General features: G+C 37.0%; 1 protein-coding gene across 1 annotated transcript; it reads right to left on the minus strand.

Moving 5' to 3' along the window:
- Positions 1-1,154: 1,154 nt before the first annotated feature.
- On the minus strand, positions 1,155-12,881 carry LOC129282121 (pre-mRNA-splicing factor RBM22-like). Its single transcript, XM_064113125.1, has 8 exons — positions 12,763-12,881; positions 9,333-9,386; positions 8,778-8,940; positions 7,690-7,790; positions 7,001-7,173; positions 6,023-6,223; positions 5,441-5,691; positions 1,155-4,933 (listed from the first exon to the last, which is right to left on the minus strand). The coding sequence occupies exons 1-8, from the start codon at positions 12,814-12,816 to the stop codon at positions 4,488-4,490; spliced, it is 1,443 nt and encodes a 480-aa protein (XP_063969195.1). The 5' UTR covers positions 12,817-12,881; the 3' UTR covers positions 1,155-4,487.
- Positions 12,882-21,807: the final 8,926 nt, after the last annotated feature.

The raw sequence follows: 21,807 nt of genomic DNA on the forward strand, positions 1-21,807 counted from the left end.
TACTAATATAACCATTTTGAAAGATTGCAAGCCTTTATTTTCGAGTAAAGGCTAAATCAGTTCCAAATCGTAGCCAACCTTACGACTGCTATGACGTCATTACGACTAGACATTAAATTTGATATTATTCTAAGAAGGATGATAGCATAGTCACAGATTTGAACATGGGTATTCGTACGATGATTTCGAACATTACACAGTAAGATATTCCAAGTCTCAATATTAGCATTAAATTCCCGGGGGGGCCACTTCCACTGACGAGTGGATACCATGCGCGACCAAGGGGTCTCGAAAAGCACCCTAAACACATATTTTCCATATTCTGAAAATGCACCCCTTAACAAGTATTGGCGTCTGAAACCCTACCCTTAACAAGTATTGGAAACAAAACGACACTCTTGGCAAGTATTCCCTGAAATGAACCCCTAAACAAGTACAGCGATATTTTATTGTTAAAACGGTCCGTCGGTCGTCGGTTTAACCTTTACAATTTACACACCATTTGGTTTAGTACGGCCCCAGCTTCCACACCTAGGGCAAATCGGACTCTAAACACGTAGTGTTGGGGCAAAAAGGACATCCTTTATAAAACATTTTAATTTTGTTTTATCATCCCCGCAAAGTTGACCCTAAACACGTAGCTTTCCTAGCGAAATAGATACCCTTTTTTCATTATTTTTGTGTTTTTGACACCCTTATCACGTTACGTACGTAATGTGCCCTATCTTGAAAAAGACATCCTTTTTACGTGTTTTTTTGGTCGCGCATGGTATCCACTCGTCAATGTAAGTGGCCCCCCCCCCGGATTAAATTCTACTACATTTTATTCCAAAATCGAGTCGCAGACCAATCGTAAGGTGTGCGGTCACCTTAAGCCATATCAAAATCAAGGAAGGTTGTCGGATCTCACAACTTGGAAGGCAAATATTGATGAAACGCTACCCTGATCATCTCCCTTTTGTTCTTTTCTTTCTGCCAAAATTTCTCTTCCCTCCACCTCCCTTTCTCTCAAATTTGTTTTTCTGTCTCTCTTCCTCTGCACATTTCTATCCATTATATCCCCTTCTGTCGGTTGTCCTATGCCATGGTTGTCTCTGCCAATTTATTGTCTTGAATAAACACAAGTAATCACCAATAAATATATATACACGACATTGTTTGGTTTGTACAACTGGTCTCAAAACTGACATTTATTTACAAGTTCTAAATTACACTTACAACTTTATTTCATAAAGAGACTTTCCTGTATAGGCCTATTTATAAGGAGTGATAAAAGCAAACTTCAGGGGATATTGAGTGAAGTTTGCCATAATACAACCAGTAATACCAGCACATGAACCTATGTAGGAGCTATCCCTTACAGCCGTATACTTCCCAAGCACTATTTCATGTATGATGGGGGAACCTAAAGCTACGCATTTTGTTTACTAACGATAAAAACAATGCCAATTTTCATATTTGAACAAATCATCTTTCACTTATTTGTGATAAATATTCTAAAGATCCTTAAACCAAGAAGAAAATATTACAAAACTCACTAATGTGAAAATCCTGATGTTTTCCGAACACCTCTTGATAATGATTTCGCTGCCTGATGTAGAAGGGGTCCTGAAGCTACACACTCGATTTATCATGCAAAGAAATAGCATTTCCTGTGCCTCAATTTCTAAATTAAGTGGAGATTTTTATAATTATGAAATTAAAGTGAATAGAACTAAAAAATTCCAAACAGTTGCTGATTTTCTCTGCATTTAGTGATTTATTGCAAACTCTTTAGAAAAATTAAATAGGAATTGTTTGTCACTCTGCAGTCACAGTTCCACACACAGAGTGCGCATTTTGCCATTGAAATTGCATGCGAGATGAGTGGTGCGCAGCTTTAGGACCCGCGTAGCTTTAGGAACCCCACTACCATACAAGGAAAATGTATATGACGAGAAATATTAGAATTGGGCTGCGGTTGACTGTAACAGCTTTCATGCTACCAAGTAGTGACTAATTATCAATGACTTGTTAATAATTTGATTACCGGTAGTACTTTGAATATTCTACAGCCAATCAAAATCAATGAAGTTGTCAGATCTAATAAATTATCAGATAAAAATGTTGGTGAAATGCTCTCCAGAATGTGGCAAGCCTAATTGAGAGCCATTGGTTTCGCCCTGAGTTTTTAACGAAATGCAACTCTTTCCATTTAAATTGTTGCAAAATAAGTATGTGATTTAGCAATACGAGTGCAGATTGAAATCTGAATAGTATTTCATTTTTATCAATACAATTAAAACTGAACGGGAAACCAACTTTAGGCTTATCCTACTCCACTCACAAAGCCATACATAATGCCACAATTACCGTGTTTACATGTGATCGGCTTTGCGAGCCGATGCAGAATCGGCTTTTGGGTTTATTTTTCACCGCATTTACACCCTGCATCGACTCGCGGTTCAGAATCAGCTCGCGTGTCAAAAACCTGAAATGATCCACGCACCAACAATATACGTCATAATAAAGACAACGCTGGATCCGTGCGCTTTGAAGTACGTCATAATGGTAAAGTAAATGAAATGCGCTCCAACGGCTTTCTGTTTACACGTAGTAAAAAAAGCCGATTCTGCATCGGCTCGCGGTTCTGAACCTACTACTTTGGTGGTGCAAAATTGCCGATTCTGAACCGAAAGCCGATCCAAGTTAATCGCGTTTACACGCAATGAAAAAGCCGATACACGGTAAACTTTATGTCACCTACCCCCCCCCCCAACAAGCATATTACCGGGTAGTTTATGAGAGAAATTATATTTTCTTCACCCCTCCTTGGAGAAGTAAAAAAAAAGTTTTCTCATCAAGATGTACAATTTGTAGTTACATTAACATTGATCAGTCAGATATCAGAAATACTGTAATAAAAAATACCAAAATAAACTACAAAGGGCATTAAGAATGAATAGAGGCATATCCCATTGTATGACTGTCTGGCAAAATGATCTAAAGTTGCATGTTGTTACTGTACACTATAATACGACCACCACAATGTGCGATGATTAATATTAATTGAGTAAATGTCTTCAATTCACTAACAATTCTTACAGGTCAGGTCTACCTCAACATGTTGATTTAAATGAATAGAGAAAAAAATCAAACAATGAAATGGGATATAAAAAGAATTATTTGAATTTTTAAAAAGTTTTGCTCATTTCAAAACACTATTTCTTATGTATTTTACTTTATGTATAAGTGATATCAAATATTTAAATTTCAAGTAAAATACAAAAGATAGATTGTGTGATATCAGTTTCCTCATTCACATCTGCCCATGATGTGCATATTATGTTTTATTTCTTCTTAAATAAGCAAAAATGGAAATGTGACATTTTTCATCTTCACATCTTATTTTTTTTAATTGAATTTCAGTGATATGTTTGATATTTCTCTATTTATTCAACACAAATTATTGTTGGGGCAGATTTGACCTTTACATTTCCTTCATAAAAATAGAGTATGTATACCAGTATACCATTGGACAATAAAAAGGAAAGTACAGTAGAAACTCGGTGTAATTAGGTCCTTCCAATCATCAAAATAACATGAATCTTATTAGGTTTTCAGAATAATAAAATATCAAGTGACGTAACATAGAACATTCAATAATTATCCATTAAATATCAGCAACACCTCATCAGCTCTCATTATACTAAGTTTCCATTAATGCCTTTATGGAAACAAAAGGAAGTATTTGGTCTATATTCCACACATTTTTCGACAGAGAATTGGGATTCCGATATGTATTCAGAAGTCATGCTATGAATCTAATTGTGATCTAATCATGGAAAAGCCCGTGTCAACAAACGATGAATAGGAAGTAATGCACGTACATCAAGTCTCAGAGTAGAGTTTGACAACATGATCAATCTTTCACAATTATCCAAGCAAATGATTTGTCCATTTTATATCCCCTCCAATTTCATTTTTTTTTATATATTTTTGATTGCATATGGAATGAAAATCTCTGTATGTGCTTGGGACAAAATAAGTGGTTAGCGGTGAGCAGGGCCCGGTAACATAAAGCTTAGCGACTGATCGTTGGGCTGATTTTTACAATAGTTCATACACAATAATCAATACAATCAATCATGGAATGAGGCCCCATGATCAATCACTAAGCTTTATGTTACGGGCCCCTGTTTAGGAAATAATGAACTCAATTTTGATTTGATTGTTCCTGATTTTGATTTTAAAAAATCTTTGAGGACACCTTACAACTATTCTATATTAGTGGTACTTCTCATAATAAGGAATTATTTGAAGATGAGGTTGGATCCTGGGGAGTGTTTCATGAAGGGTTTTGTCAGTGATTTTCACTGAAAGATGTAAGAAGCCCCTGAAAACCCTCACATCTGATTGGCCGAGAGAAAATTAGTCCGTAAAAAATCATTGAAAAAAATCTTTATGAAATGCCCCTCCCACCACCTGGTCACCAACAAAGGAGAATGCTAAGATTTTGTTGACGTTTCCTCGACACCCGTCCCCATCCTCTGTGGATCCTGTGAGGGGTAATGTACCGCTGGGGGCTTCGCACTACCCTGCTGTGACCTTGGGGGCGGGGGCACATTGGGGGGAGGGGGCAGGGGCATTCTGTGTCGCATATGCGGTGGCATGGGACCATCCCTCCTGCCCCCGAAGGGAGGGGGTGGAGGGAACCTGGGCATCCTCGGGGGAGGCCCACCTGGAGGGGGAGGGGGGAACCTTGCCCTGTTGCCTGGGGGCATGTGGTGAGGGGGAGGGGGTAACCGTGGGGGTGGGGGCATACCCATGCCGTACCCAGGAGGGGGTCGGAACTGGGGGTGGGGATGGGGAGGGTTGTTCATTGGAAGGGGAGGAAGCATCGGGGGAGGGAATGGTGCGTTGCCTTGGTTCATTTGGGGTGGATGTGGTAATACTGCAAAGGGAAAAAAGAGAAGAAAACAAAAATTAATACCTTGATAAGAATACATTTATAATGTAACATTGAGTGTTTAATATATAAATATTCTGAATTACTAAAAGCACACATGGATTCTTGACTTTCCGTAGTCGTAAACTATGCCTCCGCCATTGCCAGGTCTGGAATGTATTACATAACATGACTTCTCATTTTCAATAACATTCACGATCTAATCAGATCATCACTCCAACATTAATTGAAGGACCAAGTTTACTCTGATCTATCTATTGGATCTACAAGCTCTTGTTATGACAAGTAACAAACTCTGTGTGTATGTCCATTGCCCAATAGCCCACCACCACCCCCCCCTACACAAAAATAAAAAGTAAATCAGCTCAAATCAATGCAATTGCCATATGCATACATGAAAAAGTTTGATGCTGAAGACTTGAAAGAACACAATGACAGTGTTCAACCTTTCCCACGGCTCGAACCCACTTTCAATAGATTTTGAGCACTTACCTCCAGGCAGTCCCGGTACCGGTTCATAGTTCAGTTCCTTCACCCCTTCCTCATCTTTCTTCCCAGACCCCTGCTGGGCTTGGGGCTTCCCCCATTTGATGTTTAACCTTCGGCCTTTGATGATGAGCTTCTGGAAGGAGTTCTCTGCAGCCGCCTCGGCCCCTAGTCTGTTGGTGAAGGTGACGAAAGCACACTGCTGCTTGGGGACTACGTTGATGCTTCGTAGCTCACCAAACTGATAGAAGTGACCCCTGCAAAGTATTCAGAAATGAATTGAGGACAAATGTAAAAAAAAAAACATGTGCCAAAGCTCATGTCTGCTGATCAAAGTAAAATGATAAAAGAATGGCGCCTGGGGCCCATTTCATAAAACTTGTAATAACAAATTTGAAATAACAGTTGAAAGCTACTGAAATCCTTAAATCTGATTGGCTGATATTGAAATGATTTGTGTCTATTATCTAGATCATAAAAATTGGTAATGCTCTCAAATTATGGCTTGAACAGTTCATGAAGGGAAGTAAAAATGGCGAAATGTGGGAATCGGACATACAAATATGATGATTATTTTGCAACACTCACTTAAGATCTTCCTCTGTGACCTTGTCTCCAAGTCCACCGACATAGAGCGTAGTGATCATCCTATCTTCAGGTGACTCTAGCTTGGGCATGGCCGCTGCTCGTCTCATTAGCTTATCAGCGACAGGATCATCCACTCCATAAAAACGATCCTTGATGTTCTGATCGGCCAGGGGGTCATCTGGGTCTGTTGGCTTCTCATGCCTAGGATACACAGAGACAATACAAAAACTATGATGGAAGGAATGTACAGGATAAATGAAAAGGATGTACTAAGTAATGAAACATGGGATGAAATTTAAGAATGTTCTCCTTTTTACAATACTGAAAAATGGAGCCATGGTAAGGGCTGACATTGTTAACTTATCAACAATTTGTTTGTCTTTCCGCGATAAATGTGTTGTTGACTAGCATTGGGATTAAAAGTTGCTATGAATGTGTGTGTGGGGGGGGGACACAAATCCTCCCATGGATTACCATCTTAAACCCTACAATTTAACACTAAAAGGACTGGGGTATTTCAGAGGTGATGCAGATGGGGGGACAATCATTGCCCCTCACCGGGCCCACCCTCACCTCCTTACCTGCTGATCTCAGCCACCATCCATGTGATCATGATAAAAAGATTTCATGCTCATTCCTAACAACATACAACTACATATAAAAGAAATTTGTTTCACTCATCTATCAAACATAAAACACTTGTAATAAAACTTCCAGAGAAAAAAATGTCACAAGGGGCTCAGGGTGATTTTACCCCCGAAATTCTCAAAACAGCCCTGGAAGTTAAGAAAAGGAGCCCTAGAAAAATTCTCATTCACTGTAATATTAAATCTTATCCAATGTTGCAGATTTAGGCAGTAAATTGTAAAAAGTAATCCCCGAAAATATAAAAATATTTTTTCTTTACTGAAAACCACAATATAAATAGTAGACTTGCAACTAGACTGAACCAACAATAAAACTAAACATTTATCTTACCTGTATGGGCACTCTTCTCCTCTCTTACACTCTCCCTTGACCCAGAAGGAACATATATGAGGCCTATTCCTCTTGTAGTAGGGTGTGGTCCGAGCCAACTTGAGAAGAAGATCGCTGGGGGCTTGGGCCTTCCCTACCGCACCTAGTGCCTGGTTACCCTCTACATTGGCCAACTGTGAAACAATAATAAAAGTCAAGTAATCATTTCTTTTCTGTCAACTCATCCACTTTCCAAAACCAAAGCTCTACAGATAATTATACAGCAAAGAATACTTATAATAGAAGCATTTGAATATTTTAGATTGATAAAAACAGCTGTTACAAGAGGGCAGCAAATTATACTGCATCGCGGGTCAGATTGTTTTTCCAGCAATTGTCATTAAGTTGATTATAAATTATTGCTTTAAATTTATGCATTGAATGCAGATTTCAAACAAGCTGGTGTATAATTCAAACACCATATTGATAAAGAAAAATCCTGGTAGAAGACTTAAGATATTTTTCTTTCAAACATGAATGTAAGAAAATTGTTTTTACAATAAATTATTGCAAAGAGCGCTAGACAATTTTCATTACAAACAAAATCCGAACAGACTGCAGGTGCATAGAAGAAAAGCCTCAGTCGTCATTGCCTAAGACATCTAAAGCAGCTAGTAGGCAAGCAAGAGAATAAGACTGGTATTTCCTACCTCTCTTTCCATGTTCTGTGAGTAGTACTCCTTGTTGACATCAGACTTGGGCATTTCATCTTTGACATTGAGGGCAGCATCACGGACTTGAATCGGTAAACCTGATATAAAAATAAAGAAAGGGGTTGACTTGTATGTCCTTAGGTTGTTGTTCAACTCTTGCTAACACATAAATTTGTAAAAGCAAGGTCAAACGTCATAATGCAACATGGATTCAGAACAATATTTAAAATGAGCTTCCAATCATTAGCAATTTCCTTATAAGCTGAGTTAATATTAACATTGAGTTCATTCATAAGTACACAGGGGGAGGGATTCGTAAATAAAATTTGAAATCAAATGTCGATGAAATCTTCAATGATACACCAATTTCACTATTTACTTGCATTTACTTGGATGTAGAGACATAAAGCTGGAAGCTTATTTGCCCCTCATCACGTTGGGTTGTCTCTGGTATGGTGAATATTTTAATGGATGGGATTTCCAGTGCCCCTCGATTGCAGATTTAAATGCATTTACACTAGTAGCAGAAACTGCTTCCTCTGGCAGAGCATTCCAGTTATTGATGCTTCTAGCTATAAAAGCATATTGCTGTGTCTGTAATCTACATTTGTATTTCCTAAATTTCATACTATGGCCTCAGGTCCTTTTATTATCATCAAGATGGAATTTTAATTATTATTTATTTTGCTTTATTTAGACAGGCTAGCCCCATCAGTAGTCTTGTACTGTTTTCCAGGGGGCCCTGTAAACAAATATTTACAATATAACAAACAAAACAAATTACATAAGGAAACAACAAGCAGAACATCCAAAATATTCGTAAGTGAATACATGGAAAAAAGATGATCGTACATGAGTACAATGTAGGGAATAACGTTAATTCATCTAGATTTCAATCAGCATTACAATAGAGGAAATTCAAATAGTTATAAGAAATAAAAAATGCCCCCTGGAAAACAGCACAAGACTGCTGATGGAACAGGCTACTCAGACCTACCCAATCAATACCTCTCACTTTATATCAAAATTAACTTGCTGATAGGGTAGACTTGGCCTGTAATAGCTTTACTTAGTACCATACTTACCATACTCTAGATCAAGCAGGCAGGTCTGACAGACGTTCTTCAGCTTACTACAAGTTTGGCAGACTTCTGTCTTCTTGAATCTCATCCGAGCACCAGGGCACCAACGGAATATGGTGAAGGGACGCTGACATATCTTACACTCTCGTCCAAACTTCTCCTTGGTCTGACAAGTAGATGCAAAATCAGGTTACATTTTATGTTTCAAGAATTTATATGGTGGCTGATTTTCTTCATTGGATATTCAGATTTTTTTTTTCTTCAGTAATGACATGTGTACATTGTTCTTTGGGCTAAAATAAATATCATACAACAATTAAGAATATAATGTACTTATTGATTTAATTCTTTGCTTTTTGTTTTCTTACAAATAGATGATCATAATGATGATAGTAAAATGAGGCAAAGAGTAGGATGGTGGTCCTTATAGTATTTTCTCTTCCACTTTCTACCTAATATTTCTTATTTTCCTTCAGGTAACAGTAAAGGACACTATCTGGTCAATTGTAATATGGTTTCAGAAATAAGATTTAATAAGTGCAGAAACTGTATACTTACCATGCGAACATATGGGTTATCACCAAGGCATGTTTGACACAGAATAGGGAAATCCTATGTAGAAAAGAATCAAATACAGATTTGTTTAAATATAATTTCAGGCTGTATGTATTCTGAATCTCCTAGGATGGGAGAAAATTACCTTGACAAAGACTGAGGTAACTTGCCAGTTCAGGTGCACAGCCAAATAATGTTGGAGATTCTATACGCGTGTCGTAGCTTAGCTACTAACAAAGAGGGCAAGATGGTGACGTCAACATCGGTAAGTTACATCCCATCTCCTCGAAATAAATTTCTGGGTTTTTTAAATATGTATGTTTTAAATATGTAATGAATAATGTTTGAATGTTGGAAATGAAGTTCTAGCGCATTTACATAATTTAGGGCTAGAACTTAGAAGTAGAACTATTTTTACCTTCTTATAAGTATACGCGCATGTAATGTTGTAACCCGCAAGTGAAAACCCGAACCGTACCGTCCCGTATAATCCAATAATTTGCAAGCGGGACCCGCTGACCCGTCGGGTTTTAACCCGCAAGTAAATTTATCTTTGAAAAGTGAAAATTATTTCTGCAATCCCCACACTATACAGGCTCAAATCACGAAAATATATGCCAACTACTAACCTAGCCTAGAGTGAATTTACTTACAATTTGCAAATTTGCCTTTTATTCCGGAGAGAAAATGTTTTTGGGGGTTACTTTGTACCCGAAATGGGTCGGCTCTGATCTCGTAATCGAAAGCATTGCGCAATTAACTCCTCGGATCGGAGCCGCAGCTCAGCGCGCGCTAGCTACATGTAGCCCAGGCTGCCCAGCAAATTCGATGTTCGGTTTCCCGTCGCCCGCCCGCGTTATGAAATTTGGACCGCGTTTAAAAATCAAATTCTGAAAATAATTCATTATTTTACTATTTTGACATAGATATAGATTCAGAACTGATATAAAACATTAATATAAGCTTTTCAGTCACAATTACTTGTATATCATGTAAATACCTGTAATTCTTTTCTTGTTTTTTTCTTGTGAATGGAATGACACTGCATGCTCAACCACACCTCGAGCGATGTTCGTGCAGCGCAGGCTCCACTCAACTTCACTTCTGCTACACTACGCTCTACCTACCCGATGTAGCGGTAGTGAAGTGGAGTGGAGCCTGCACGAACATCGCTCGAGGTTTGGTCGAGCTACCTCAATAAATCCCATAGTCTAGTAACCTCGCATTGGTGAGTTGTCATACGGCATATCAGACAAAAAAATCATCAAACAAAACTCAATCTGTTTTACAAGGCCGACGGGAGGCTCACGCACGTACGCATTGGCGCTTGTACTAGCTAGCCAGTCTGAGCTCTGTCTCTCTGCCAGAGCTCTGGGGGACAATTCGCTCTGTAAAGTTTATATTTCGGGAATATTATTCAAAACTGCCAATAAAGTTAGATGATTTCTTCATTGTCATGTATATTTAAGTTATTAATGAGTTCATTCTCACCAAATTTAGACTCCCCCATAGAGAAATGCAATTTTCGTGGAGATCTGCGTTTTCAAAGAACATCAGGAAAAGTTAGGGTATGTGGGCCTTTATTACATGGCCAAGTACTGGAATTAGATGGAGTAGAAATTAGATATTGAATTCATTTATATCCAAGTTCAACTCATAGTCACACCCACACAAACACACCCACATCCAAGATTCTAAGCATGAAAAAAAATAACTTTAAAATCATTCAATATTAAACAATAAGTAATAATTAATTTAATAAGTGAACAGGGATTCCTCAAAATACAAAAACGTAGCATTTGAAAAGAGCCCCCAAAATGAAAAAAGTAGCCTCCAAAACGGTAGAAATGGAGACCCTGAAATATTACCCAAAAAATGAAAATGGAACCCCCGAAAAAAAATGATTGATTTGCTCCCTGGCTTCAAGACAGTTCCACAGAATAAAAGTGCGTTCAAAGGTTACAAAAGGTCAAACTTTCATCTTCTGGAAAATAATGAAATCCTCATTATGAGCTTGAAAAAATGGGACGGGAAACTCGACATCGAGTTTCATTGGCCTATGCGATTGCTTTTGACTAGACTGTGCTGCGCTGCACTGGCGCGCGCGCTCCTTCTTCAAAAGAGCAACTCGATGTATTTATGTCGAACTGTCTCAGTTCTGTTCACTGTTCACAAGACAAAAATACGCCAGCATTTTTTTTAAAGGAAATATCTACGTCTCTAAAAGAATCCGCCACGTAAGAAGCACATGATCCTAACTCAATTTTCATTTATTATTTTGTTAATGTTTTTATTATGCGTCGTTACTTCTCCCTTTTTTTTGGCATGACGGTCTGCGGGTTTGAGAATGAACTCGGCCCGGCCCGCAACCCGCGATCGGGGGCATACCGGCAGGTTAACCCGTACCGCAACGGGTGCGGGTTACAACATTACGCGCATGATTAATGGGCACAACCCCTGGCAGTAGAGGCGCACGGCCAATATTGGAGACTATCTGCAATGTGGGAGATTATCTCCAATATCAGAGACTTTTGTAAAGAATTTTGGTATCCAATTTTAGAGACAGTCTCCAGTTTTGGAGTCCAATTTCCTTTGTTTACATTTGCTTCAAAAGGATTACCTTGGCGGCAAATAAAAATGTAATAAGTAGATTCCTCATAAAAAATTACCCCTTTTCACCGTCTACTTTAAAAATTCACCGTCTACTTTTGTTTTGATAAGGATTTTTGTTGTCAATCACACACAAAACAAATGGGCTTCTGACCTCAGTGAGACAAAATTTTGGGTGGAAAAAATCATGCTTTTGTTAGTGTTGTTTCTTTTGTCCTTTTGCAAAGCAAGTCTCCAATGTGGGAGATTGTCTCCCCTATTGGAGAGAGTCTCCCATATTGGCCATGCGCCTCTACTGCCTGGCTCCGTGACACATTAGTGAATTTTTACTCTCTAGGAGCCTAATGGCTACTCTAGACTTGTGCACCTCAAACTACATCATGTAACTGCTCATGCTGAACTGCATTTCATGTTGACGCCGAAACGAAAGCGAAAGCATAAAGATTTGAGCAAGCTCAGCTGACGTTTCCTATCAGTCACACAGTTGACATTCAGATTATATATTCCATCCATATTCATGGTTACATTCAAGCAAAAATTAGGCTTTCGCACCGACATTTCTGTCAATTAGCTTCAATGAGCAATGAGTCACACACGTCCACTTTTTTTTCTTCTTTTCTCTTCATCACAGAAACCAATACACGAATACCAACAGGTGGGACAGTACAACCAAAAATTACTCCACAACATGAGATTGCAAAATAGCATGGATCTTTGTAAATCTTACATGAAATCAAACGGAATGTTGATGAAATTCTTGAGGGAATAATGAAGATTCACATTATGACCCAAATAAGATAAAATTAATTCGTAAAATACTTACAGCTTCTTCCCAATTCAGTCGATTGTAGGTGTTTGCGCTTTTGCTCACCGCCATCGCTTGTGCTGCTTTCTTAAACTGAAATTACCGACCGAAAATAAAAGTAGCAAGGCGATAAAGGCATACGGTATCGCTTATAATTAGTCAGTTTAGTTTTTGGTAAAAATATTTATCTTTTTCATTTTTCAACTTAATTTTTAAAGTGCTTTTTTCGGTTAATTTTTACAATTATGATTTGTTATTGAATACGTTTTTTGTTTGTATTTTGTAGAATTCTCTGAACATCTAACTTACTTTGTAGGATTACATGTACTTTCAGAGTAACATTGAATCAAAGACTTTTTAGGTTTTTGATGACTTCTTTTCATCCCACTATTCTTATCATCTGTTCTCACCCATACTTTTATCATCGATTTTTTAATAAAACAATTGCACACCTAGTTACCAATAATGAATATAGCATTTCCATTTATTTGAAAACAGGATAAAATAGCATTGTAGAATAAAAGCCTTGCTCAAGGGCATAGGTGCCGCGGCCGGGGATCGAACCCCGGACTTTCCATGTGTAGCCAGGCGCCTTCGACCACTCGGCCATGGCACCACCACATTGATTGATTGATCGATTGATTGATTGATTGATTGCTTCTATTTTCCAAGTCACCATACATGTATACAGTAGCGTTAAAATCATAGGCTTGAACAGGATAACCAGTTGGAAGCTTATTTCGTTATTTGTATTTCTAATGAGCGATTTTAATGGGATGTTGCAAGAATTTTGCAATCGATTGCATGTCAGTTTTAAATCTTGAAATTAATTGCAAATTTGCAATTGTCTTCTCCTTGTATAACAAGAATACCGTTGATTTGCTTTTCTTAAAATTGATCTATAACTTGTAACATTTACAATTAATTGCAAATATTTTCTTGCAACACTCCCTAGGAATAATGGGCCCATAACCTAAAAAATCACTCGAAGAACACAATTTGTTAGCTTTCGGGACTGGTATGTATTGAATGCATTTATAATGGATGAGATGAGTTTTGTTCAGAATTCGGAATGGCGCAGGTATATAGGTCTACTCCTCACAATTTTGAGTGAAATTAAACACCCACTCCATAAAAAAGCCTAGGAAAAAAATGACACTATAATTGTGTCTCCCACTCTCTCACTGTCTAGTTCTTAATGGCATCACATAAATAATGAGTTTAGCTCACAGCTAGAGGTGTAACAATACAAAATATGAAATGTCTAATTTCGAGTATATGCAGTGCTGATTGTTCACCACAGCACTCACACAAAAGCAGGTGCAGTGGAAAATAAAAATATATTTTCTTTTGTGTGTGTATTATTCCTGTGAAGATCGACTGTCATTCTATTTGTTTCATTTTCAAGAGCCCCGGTCTCCGAGTGCTATGAGTATGGGCATATAGTACACATGACATTCTGATAAATTTGTCGATGTCAGCAGTTTAGGCCTATATCGCATGATAGCTGACTTGTTCAACACTGAAGCAATAGACCTGCTATATTATTATTATTATTACTGTTATCATTATTATTATTATTATTATTAATATTCTTCTTCTTATATTCTTCTACTACTTCTTCTCCTCCTCCTCCTTCTCCTTCTCCTTCTTCTTCTTCTTCTTCTCCTTCTCCTTCTTCTTCTTCTTCTTCTTCTTCTTCTCCTTTTTCTTCTTCTTTACGGCGGAGCAAGATGCTGAAATTTTGATCAAAATCAGATAACAAATAACAAAGTTATTGAATTTTAAACATTTGCATATTATTCCGGTGAAACATTTCTAGGCAAGTCTTTATGAACATTCATTAGATGGGCTCATGATGTCATATCCCCACTTGTTCTTTTGTATTTTATTATATGAAATTAGGATTATTCAAAATTTTTCTACCAAGAACGAAAACAAGTGGATTGACAACTGATTAAGTGCATTAGTTATTTATTGCCGCAACTTATTTCATCATAATGGAGACACATTATTTACACATGTATGAAAAAACGAAACATTTATGTTTTCATGTAATAGCAAAAGAAAAAGAAAAGTGGGGAGTGACATCATCAGCCCACCTAATGAATATACATGACGATGTGCGAATAACCGTTTTCACAAAATATTTATAAACTTTAAAATTCAATTATTTTGTTATCCGATTTTGACGAAATTTTCAGCAATTTGCTTTGTGAATTTTACACTATTTATTTGAATATAAATATTTTCAGCCTAGACCATCCCTTTAACATTCCGGGTTAACATTACACCCCCCAATCAATGAAAATCAAAAGCAATGAAGCCTATTGCATGTTCTATTCGAATCCATTGCACTTACGCCCTCAACATAGGCAAATCGCGATATAGCAGATATCGCAGGTTTTCTATCGTCTGCTACGTGTGTAGAAGCTGGAAGTCAATCCTGGAGTCAATTTGGCAAATTTTGTATTCGGTGAACTTTTATCTTTAATTACGCTGAAATAAGATAACAAACATCTGAATCTGTTTATGTGACAGAGGAAGAGATCCATCTTGACATATAAACGAATGCAGATAATTCAGTGAGTAACCTTTTTGTTGCAGTTCGTCGTTTTTAAGTTTATGATGTTGCTTAGATTTTGGAGGTTAATAATACAGTGCATGTGATGCGGATTGGGATGTACTCCGCGGGGAACTCCGGGGTTGTTGGTCTCAGCGTTGTGGGATACAGGTGATATTCGTTCTTCCGCTCTACCCACACGCCGCGCTGCGCATATCGAACATTGATGTTCATGTTAAAACTGAAAGTGGGGAAGTCAAACACAATTTGAGAGATAAAAACTGAGAATATGATGGTAAAGTGATTGAACTCCTGGCATTTCGGAGATTGTACCAAAATGATGATGGTGAAGATGAAATGTTACAGTCAGTGGCGGACCGTGACCCGGAGGAGACAATTAAAGCATTGGAGGGGCACTGTATTCATGGTATTATTTGTGAACAATGCTGTGCCCCTCCAATGCTTTGTCTCCTCCGGGTCACGGTCCGCCACTGGTTACAGTGATGGTTGTGGTGGTGGTGGTGGCCTGATGATGATGACAGTGATTGCTGATGATAATGATGTGATGATTATGGTTATGATGATAGCGGTGGGGTGGTGATGATGATGATGATGGTGATGATAAGTTATGATTATGGTGCATGGTGCATAATCATCAATTTCATCATAATGAAATTGAAGATTATGATTGTGCAAATCATTTTGATATTTTTATTATTGTGATGCTGGTGGTTATATTATATTGTGAATAATTTTCCTGGTATCAAATTGCATTTTGCTTCACATTTTTTATAGACTGAAACAGAAAAGGTATTTTTTATGTAGCAGATTTTTACACTGTACAGGACTTAGCTGAGAGATTTTCTCTTATGATAACCAAATTTGGTTGGCAAAAATTTGTATTTTATTACATAACAAACATAAATATATTGATTACTGTTTTTTAGGTATGAATCATTAATCTTCTGGGGTTACTTTTTTTTAGCTCACCAGCCCTCGTTTGACACGTCACATTTGCCACAGTGTTCATTGGACTCTAGAGGGATATCAGGGGATCTTTTGAATTTTTCCAGGGCTATTGGGGCATTTTTTGGGCGATTTCGCCTGAGCCCCCATATTTTGTGCCGTGCTGGTAATTGTGATCATGATTCAGGACTGAAATTATACCAATATTAAAGGCCTCAAACACCATGACTTGGATGCACTGTTGATTAGCTTTGAAGCCCCTCTCATTGGCCTTGAAGATTTGTTGTACTGGTACTCCTGTTTTCATTTTTTTATTGTTTAACTCCCATTTTAATTCCCTATTTATGGTGTACTAGTAGATAATGTGCCCTGTGGACAAGTGGCCTTGCCCTTAGAATGGGAATATTAATAACATGATATTGCTTATGATTAGGCTACTTATGATAATTGTGACTGGCATTTATGGGGAAAAATATTGGGAATTATTAATGTTTCTTGAAAAAAATAATCATTCTATTGTCCTTGCTGCAGTCAATAGAACAGATCCTTGTGATTCCTCTTCAGTAGAACTGAAAGATTTAGAAAAGAATAATTTGAAGCACTTAAGCAGAGAAGTTCCAGAAGCATTTTATAATAACAATTTTTCGGGGTAGGGGGCTTGACTCGACAAATCATATCCTCAGTAACCACTAGAGAAACACCCCCAAATTTGTTATTATGTCATCAATTTTTATTTCCATATCAATCTCAGATCAATCAGATCTCTCAAGTCTACACAATAGTTTCCATGTTGGTTCTCACTTCGGACCTAGATTTTCCCTTCAAAGCATCTGTTCTGTGCATCCAACCATCACAAACAATAATCCATGAGATATAACAAAGGCTTTAAAGCTCTTTCAATGACATTGAACTGCTCAACTGCTCTGGGTGTGCGTATTGATTTTAGAAAGTTGACACGTGCCTCGAAAACTTTCTGTAGTACTGGCCCTGGCTGCCAGCTGCTACAAAATTTGGGGAAAAATAAGGAAAAATTAGGGGGGGGGTCCAAAGGAAGGGCTAACTGTTCCAGTTTCTTATTAAAGTTTTGGTGATTTTTTGTAAAGTGAAATCTCATTATTGTACTTTACAAAGTTAGTGAAAAAATCTGATCAATTTAAATGATAAGAAAAATCAAAAGATTGAAGTGGTTGTAAAGTAAAAAAAATAAACAATTTACATATTTTTTTTTCTGTGTGTGTAACTTTTATCAAAATGATTTTATGTTTTATTTGCAAATAGATTTCTTTTGGTAACAAAATAAAAACACAGACTTCCATATACATTTGCTGAGTGAAATTATATTTTCATTGGGGCATAGATCCCAAGATATATGCTCACATATGTGTATTGACAAATTAACTATTGCCATTTTAACAAATTAATATACATTTCTCTTAACATGCAAAAGTAAAAGTTTGTGTGCAAGAATTTTGCTTTTTCTAGGATGCATCTTATTTGTTAGGAGCATTATGCAGGTGCGTAGCCAGGGGGGGCGGTCAGCCAGGGGGGGCGGTCCCCCCAAAAAAAACGCTACAAAAAAGAAAACAAAAGAAGGAGAAAAAGAAAAAGCGAAAGGAGAAAATGGAATAAAGGTATAGCTTTGTTGTCTTTTCCCTTCTCTTTTGGTTAAAAGAATAAAAACTTAAACGAGACGTTCTTCTCTCTTCATACAAAATTTTGCGCAGGAAAAATATCAAAATTGCCATTCCCTTTTGTTTCCCACACCTTTTTTCTACTCTGTTTTTCCCCTTCCCAGCTGTGGGAATCGTATATTCTTGCCAGAAATTATAAAGTATACATGGATGTAAAGAGTATGACAACTACAAGTATTTTTTTTCAAATATTGCATTGACACAAAAGTTTGGCTTTTCTGTTTGGAGCGGGTAAACATTACTGTCACTCCCCGAGTCCCCAAATGCTATTTCTTCCGCATTTCAGCAAGTAATTTTTGGCAAAGTAACTGCTCGAAGGGGGAGTCATTAAATTTGTGCCGTGCTATATGCAAAAGTATGTACGATATTATACTTTATTCTATATTGCTGCACATCCATGTCTTGTTTTGCGCCATTGATTTGAAATTTTGAATACCACTGAAGTTTCTTAATAAATAGGAAGCGCTTAATATGAGCGAAATTACACAATTTTTTTCCAAAATAAATCACAGAGGTTTCCGCGCTTCACGAGCATGGAAAAGGAAAAGTCCCTCTTCTAGCTTGCATCATCCCTTTCACATTTTGAGCTTGTATTTCTTCTTAATTGAGATATAATAATCTAAGAAATATCATATTTAGAACAGGTTAAAGTTTCAGAGATTTAAAAAAAATATTTATAAAGAGCTTCAACGCCATTCGCGGGAAGGAATGTAGGGTTATTTTCTTTCTGTATATACCCATCTTCTACTCTGTTTTGCGACTTGAGTTAACGAAATTTAATGTGGATACACTTTTAACAATCAAATCTGATGTGACCAAGGTAGGCATAATCATTTCTGTTCTCTATTTTTATAAAACTTCTTAAGCTTCGACGCTTAGCATGGTAAGAGGAATTATTTCAAATTCTTCAATCTTTTCCCATTTTTGGGGCGCTCATAATTTCTTTCGAAAACAATTTTGTTTCAATCATAGTAAGTCAATATTCGAGTTGATAAGGGTACAAGAGACGCTTTTGATTTGAATTTGATGAGATATCGAAAAACTCCCCCCTCCCTGCACCCTCCCCCCGAGGGAGCGCGCTCGGCCCGCTCTGTAAGTGTTGGCACGCTTCGCATGCACTTACCGCCCCCTCCAAAATTAAATCCTGGCTACGCGGTCGGCATTATGGTCAACATTTTCTAATCACTTTCAGACAATATCTTTCATATTTATAATCCAATCTCTCAATCAGAATTTATGAATATTTAACTGTTGTTAGCAGTAATAACTGCCAAGAAATGCATCAAAATCAAATGAAACTTATTGAAGCAAACCACTAAATGATCTATGAGAATTTTTTTCTACTGAACTATGATTATCTTGTTTACATGAAACTGAACAACACCCCCTGTTTAGTATATCCTGTTACTATGCCATTTGTCACATCTGTAGTATGACGTAAATTTGTTGTATTGCTATGCCGACCCTTATTCTCTTTGGTGTTAATATTTCCAGGTTAGCTAGGCTAGGAGTGTGAGAGAAAATCACTGAGTACAGTATAAAAAATATACGAGGCTTAGTTTAATCTAGTAAAACATGTGAGATTCTGTTTTTTAATGAGTAGTGCTGACAGTGCTGAATGCAGTGGAGATGAATTTAATTTCCTCCCAAATATTTCAGAGGATGCTGGAACTTTCAATTCCATGATTTAGAGAAAGTATTTAAAAAAAAATCTTGTATTGAAAAGGGCAGCCTGTCATTTTTTTAATCATTGTGATATCTGATTTGAGATAATCATTACTTTTTTTTTAATTTCCAAAACTGTGGCTATTTAAGTATTGTTGTCATAGAAATGAATAAATTAGAGAGAAAAGGAGAATGATCAAGTGGAATCAAACTCATGAAGCAGAATGTTTAGGAAAGTAAGATAATGCTCAAATCAGTCATACAGCCCTGAAAAAAAAATCACTTTGAAATTGGATGCAATGATGCATGAGTGGGGAAGGGTAAATGGAAAAGGGGAAGGAAAGCGAGGGGTAGCTAAAGGGGAAAGGGACAGTAGGGGATATGGGGCGAGAAAGTGGGGGGGGGGGGGGTGTTTATAATAATCATTGTTCGTCATCGAAACCAATGCTGCAAAAGTCAATTAAACAGTACATTGTGCTGCTATAGATCGGTGAATTCAGCTGGTATATAATATCAAAAATCCATTTAAAAAGCTTTAGTGATTGAAGAGAAGGTATTGTGTCCATTCATTGATACATAATCCTGCCCGATATTGAGTTCTCTCAGCAAAAATGTTTCAGGATGAATATCTCTACGAATTGAAAATGAGTATAGCAGTCGAGGAAAACATACACCAAGTCTGTATCAATAAACGAGGGTTTATCTCTTGCTGAATGCATAGATACTAGTAGTTGTTCCAACCAAATGAAGCAAACCAGCCAAACAATATTTGCGAGAACTATTTACATAATATACATTGCATTGTAGAAGATGTGATTGTGAACTTGATTGGAAAATGCTAATTTGAGTCGTACATTAGGAATAACTTTATTTTTAAAGCTATGCATGAAAAATACACTATTAGTGAGATGCATTGGGGAGAGTTAGGCTTTTAATGTCAGTTGGTGAACTCTAATTAGCCATTCCTGTACTATGGAGATGCTAATTGGCAGCCATTTTGAATTTTGTCATATGGCCTTGACTATGCAATCCACATCAAATCAATAGCATACAGGCCTGCTTTCTGTTTCTGTGTAAAGCCAATATCGATAGAATTAGGATAGATAGGGATGATAATAAGCACTTTCTTTCAACTGCATTTATGCATCCCTACTTATCATTTTATGTGGTATTTGAGCCATAGATTTTTTTATTTTTATTCATTTATTTATTATTATTATTTTTTTTTTTTTGGGGGGGATGTTTATATTTTTTTATTAACTCCTGTTCTCATTTGATTTCTATAAATTTCTTAGATAAGATACATTACATATTTTATATTAAACCCAAAGACTGACAAATTTCAGGATGTAGTCAATATTACAAAACAGATTAGTAGCTCTTTTTGAAATTGGAAATTATAGTAATATCATGATCTTTTGAATTATATTTGTTAAAGAATTCCTCTCTCAAATGTCTTATTATTTTGGGGATAGTGAATTTTTCTTCTTCTTGATGACACTCCTCAACATCCCTATTAGGAACCACCCAAGAGGCTTTTTACTACAAAGCATTGTTATAAAGATTTCAAGATGTATATCCTCTCACCGTTATTTTTTGGTCATGCTTGTTTTTCATCACTTACACTTAAATGATCAAGAATGAATTTAAGCAATTCTTATTTTTACACTTACCCCAATTTCTATCTATTCCTTATTGCTTCAATGCTTGCATCATTTATAATTTTCAATTAGAATAATTTGTAAAATAAAAAGAAGTTAAGATTGGAAAATAAAGTTTACAGAGGCAAAACTTAGGTTTTCATACTGACTTTGTGACAGTAATGTGACATCTTCATGAGATGTCAACTTGTTGACTGGTTCTTTGAGAAATGGCTTTAAATTTTTGTCATTCTTCTTACAAAATGATGGTTTACATGCTAGAATGACATTTTTTCATTACTCTCAATTATTGCCCTTCTCTCTCTTTCTCTCTCTCTCTCCCTCTCTTTCTCTTCTCCCTCCTTTCTTTATTCGTGTCCCTCCTTCTCTTAATCCCCATTTCATCTCTCAATTCTCTCTCTCATCTTCTAAAGTAACCATCTTTTTCTGTCTCTTTTCTCACCCATCTCCTTTTCATCTCTCTCTTTCTCTCCCTTCTCCAGTTTTCTGCCTCTTCTCTTTCTTTTCAGCCTCTTTC

The sequence above is a fragment of the Lytechinus pictus genome, chromosome 18 (genome assembly GCF_037042905.1).
Source record: "Lytechinus pictus isolate F3 Inbred chromosome 18, Lp3.0, whole genome shotgun sequence".
Lineage (NCBI taxonomy): Eukaryota > Metazoa > Echinodermata > Echinoidea > Temnopleuroida > Toxopneustidae > Lytechinus > Lytechinus pictus.